This window comes from Zingiber officinale, chromosome 1A, assembly GCF_018446385.1.
Source record: "Zingiber officinale cultivar Zhangliang chromosome 1A, Zo_v1.1, whole genome shotgun sequence".
Taxonomy (NCBI): Eukaryota; Viridiplantae; Streptophyta; class Magnoliopsida; order Zingiberales; family Zingiberaceae; genus Zingiber; species Zingiber officinale.
The window spans coordinates 135950429-135954226 of NC_055987.1; the positions used below are offsets into that span (position 1 = coordinate 135950429).

At 42.5% G+C, this 3798-nt stretch overlaps 1 protein-coding gene across 4 annotated transcripts; it reads right to left on the minus strand.

Annotated features, from left to right (window-relative positions):
- Positions 1–217: 217 nt before the first annotated feature.
- LOC122034604 (protein RICE SALT SENSITIVE 3-like) lies at positions 218–2845 on the minus strand. Of its 4 annotated transcripts, none has more exons than XM_042593942.1 (8): positions 2448–2845; positions 2106–2267; positions 1973–2026; positions 1756–1875; positions 1416–1524; positions 1116–1157; positions 981–1037; positions 218–888 (listed from the first exon to the last, which is right to left on the minus strand). In XM_042593942.1, the coding sequence occupies exons 2-8, from the start codon at positions 2237–2239 to the stop codon at positions 298–300; spliced, it is 1107 nt and encodes a 368-aa protein (XP_042449876.1). In that variant the 5' UTR covers positions 2240–2267; positions 2448–2845; the 3' UTR covers positions 218–297. The 4 variants fall into 4 exon arrangements, with proteins under 4 accessions (XP_042449876.1, XP_042449867.1, XP_042449861.1 ...); XM_042593933.1 differs by having other exon boundaries at positions 2106–2270; XM_042593927.1 differs by having other exon boundaries at positions 2106–2270; positions 2364–2845.
- Between the last annotated feature and the right edge of the window lie 953 nt (positions 2846–3798).

The following is a 3798-nucleotide window of genomic DNA, read 5'->3' on the forward strand; positions in this document are numbered from 1 at the left end:
GACGATTGATCTAAAAACGCTAGGCTGATGGACTATCTGCTACGAACACTTCTCTAATTTATTTTTGTAACCAATGAAAATTTTTATTAAATCGAATCAATTATCCTAAGATTAATCAACGTAAGTTGGATATCTATTGTCAACTATACTACTACTACTACTACTACTACTAATAATAATAATAATAAGTGAAAATGTACCACAAGAACATGGCAGCTGATGACAGCGAAGAGCAAATTTGATCAAACTAAGATGGCTTAATCGTAACAGGAGACAAAACAATCTCAGAACAGTCAACTAGTTCAAGTAGTTCATCATATTCTCCATTTTCCTGGTTCTGCTGGAGTGGCTCTCCAAACTCAAGAAGTCCTCTGTGTTATCCACACCAAGCACAGCCTCACCTCCATTGCCATGGACACTTGAAGTATCGAGAACACCCTTCCCCTCCTCACCGTTGTCATAAAGGCTCACAGAAGCATGCTGAATCTTCTCTCCCATCACCTCGGAGTTAAATAGAATCTTGGCGTCGTCTGGTCTTCCTGTGAGAGCAGAAAAGAAGGAGAGGCCATTGGGCCAGCGCAGGTCTGGATCCGGCTCTTCCAGTTGAGCTCCTGCAGAGCGAGGGAGGAAGAGGCGGGTAGCGTCCTTATTGTTAGGAAATCCTCCATGGGGAGAAGGTTGGTAAATTGCGGGAGAATTCAGAGAGGCAGAGTGGCTCCAGTTGTAGAGCGACGGTGGATTCGGAGCAGGCATTTGATTGAATGCAACAGAGGAAGTAGCGCTGCTGTTCCTGGAGGAGTAGAGCTGAGAGAGGAAGAAGCTGGACTGGTGCCCGAGCGATTCAAACATGTGCCTCATTCTCAACACGAAATGCAGGTCCTCTGCTATCTAATGTGTTCCGAAGTTTGAATCTTAATGTGATCTTTAGAAAATAAAAATACTCATAATCCCCAAAAGGAAACCATCAACTTAACACTTACTATCTTGCAGGAACCAAGTTGGAGGAGACCATGGCCTACTTGGATCACAGCTATAGTCTGATCCAAAGATCACAACTTAACTAAAAGGAGTTTCGAAGTTTAGAAAAGAAAATTAAAAAGGGAAAAGTGCGTTGCCTGAATGCCAGAGGCAAATTGATCGGTCCATTCTGGTGGAAGCTGCATGCACAAAGGAAAACAAAGAATAAAGCTCCAGTCACAATGATTTAAAGCATGCAAATGGATGCCTAAAAAGACCAGCGAGATTAAAGGTAAAGGGCATCCGATTCTAATTCTTTTGCAGGTACAATGATGGTCCAAAGTGTAAGGTGTAAGGTCTCCAGCACTGGCTTCTACCTTTTGTCATCTGGCGCAGTGGTGCTATCTAGTAAAAGGTAAACAACAAGAGGGGGAAAAAACAGACTGGCTACGACGTACAGCATCAAAGGAGCTCTGCCAGTAGCTGGTTATGCTGGCCTCGCATTGATCCGAAGGTTCCTTGAACACCCATTTGTGACACTTATCAGAAGCAACCTTCCCCATCAAGCTGCACAATTCAATCAATTCCCCAGATCAACAAACCATTAGCAAAAGAAAGAAAAACCACACTCCTCTTTTGGCCAATTCGCTAACCAATGACAGACAAAAGTGATTCAAATCGTTATTTTAACAGAAAATGATTGAAGAGTTAATTACGCAAGGGAAGGCGCTAATTAAGAATGAAGAGTTGTTTCTTCTATGGTCAATGGTTATCCCTCAGCACCTACCGATTACCCACCCTTCTCCATAGTTGTAGAGTTGAATGGACATTTTGCTGAAGGCCTTCCTCACAGGATCCTCCCCGTCCACGCACCCGGCTGCACTTGTCTGACAAAATCCATCTTCCCACATTAACATCCTACATTTTTATCATATCCCTATGGGAATTAGCTAATTTGGACAAGGACTCAAATCTTTACAAGAAATCAGACGAACAATTAGTGGCGACAACTCACAGGCTGCCATTGTCGTCTCCCACCACCTTGCAGACATTGCCACTTCTACTCCTCCTGCTCACCAGATTCGTAAAAACGAATTAATCAACAGCAATTAGCTTGCTAACGTAGTAGAGAGAGAGAGAGAGAGTACGGGCGTGGGCGTATAGTCCAGAAAACAGAGTAAGTCCAATCCGAGCTGAGGCAGACGTTCCTGAGAGCTTCATGCAGAGCCATCATCCCAATTGCCTCCTTGCTCCTACTGTCCCCTCGTCCCGAGCCCACCATTTCTTCTCTATCTCTCTCTTTTCTTCTCCTACTAAGAACCAAAACCTCACCTCAATCTATTATTGTATGTAGGCTAATTTCTAGCTATTCTAAAGGAGCATCTCCGATCGCCCTTTGCACTCACACTTTCCAATCTCATAGCTCTGTTCAGTTGCAAGGCATCAGAGGAACAGTTAGCAAAAAAGGAAATTTTCCTTAGATTTCTGACCATTTATTGTCGGGCTGCTGCTGCTTCTACTGCTAGCTGCTTTCCTTCCATTCCAATAGCCATCTCCATCCACGAGTGGTCCTAACTTTTACTTCCGGGTTTAATTATATACGCTGATTACAGAGCTACTGAACATCAGTTAGAAAGGAAAAACACACACACACCCCCCAATCTAATCAAATTTAACAAGATCTGGCACTGAAACAGGCAGCAAGGAATAAACTAAAGCCCGAGGCACGTGAGCACGTGCCGTGGCCGAGGGCGGTGCCTCGTGACGCATAAACAAATGAAAAGTGGCTTGTTTAAACAAAGACAATGCAGATTAAGAACGATGCAGATTAAGCGTGTCAGCGATCCTTGAGAAGGTAGAGAATGGGAAAGGCGGGGATGGGAATGAAGAGCTTTAACTTGAAGAAATAAGGGAATTGAATTGAAGCGAAAGTGCTGCTCTGCTCAGCCGCAGCTGGCGGAGTTAAGAGCACCAATTGCGGGGCAGTGTACCCTGCCACTGGGACAACTTCCACCTAAACCTATTCTTTCTTACTTCTTACTTTGACCATGGAATCCAATTGCTACCTAATCCTTTGTCTCTAGTTTGACTGTTCCTGAGATTGAGTTGAAGATCCAGCAAAATCTCCCAGAACTGTTATCTTAATTATTTTCACTATGCTAATATATGGAAAATTTCTATTAAAAGTTAAAAGTCAATGGTCAATCAGTTGGAGATAACCTCGAATTCTGGAAGACGGTATTAAAGTCTGTTCTTGAGATTGGCAGGATATGATATTATCCCATTTAAAGCTCCTCCCTCGCCCTTGTTCGGCTGGTGATAATACAACCAAGTAAAAACAGTCCCTGTCTCAAACTTACCTCTCCTACCGTCTCAACCGTGGAGGGAATCTTTGTGATTTCCAACTCCTTTCTCTCCATTCTACAACTGCACTTCGTGCCAATTTTTCACATAAAACAATACATGATACTTCAGTTTATTATAATTTTTTTAGTACCCTTTGATCCATTCTGGTTTTAAAATTGCACAATAGCACTTATCGCATGAGGAGGGCCAGTCCAAGGCCCTACATTGGAGTAGGTCGAGATGACCAAAGTGAGTTGCAAATAAAATGAAATCTCACCCTTTAAATATTGACAACTTTCACAAGATTACTTCTTTATTAATTCTCAATAGTTTAAGTGATAGTAGAGTTGTCTCAATCTCACTCCCATACAACTGTATAAATTAAAACTACTAACTTAGCTGACTGTTTTTTTTAATGCTCTTCGGGGATCTTGATAAAAGGACGCTGGTTTGGCTTAACAGTCTAAGATATGAGCAAGTATAAATCCATTAGCC

Excerpts from the sequence above, each read along its gene's own strand:
- LOC122034604 (XM_042593942.1), bottom strand. The coding sequence starts at position 2,239 with ATGGTGGGCTCGGGACGAGGGGACAGTAGGAGCAAGGAGGCAATTGGG. Across the intron at positions 2,027-2,105 it reads TGGACTATACGCCCACGCCC|GAGGAGTAGAAGTGGCAATG; the intron begins GTACTCTCTCTC and ends TCTGGTGAGCAG. Across the intron at positions 1,876-1,972 it reads GGAGACGACAATGGCAGCCT|GATGTTAATGTGGGAAGATG; the intron begins GTGAGTTGTCGC and ends ATAAAAATGTAG.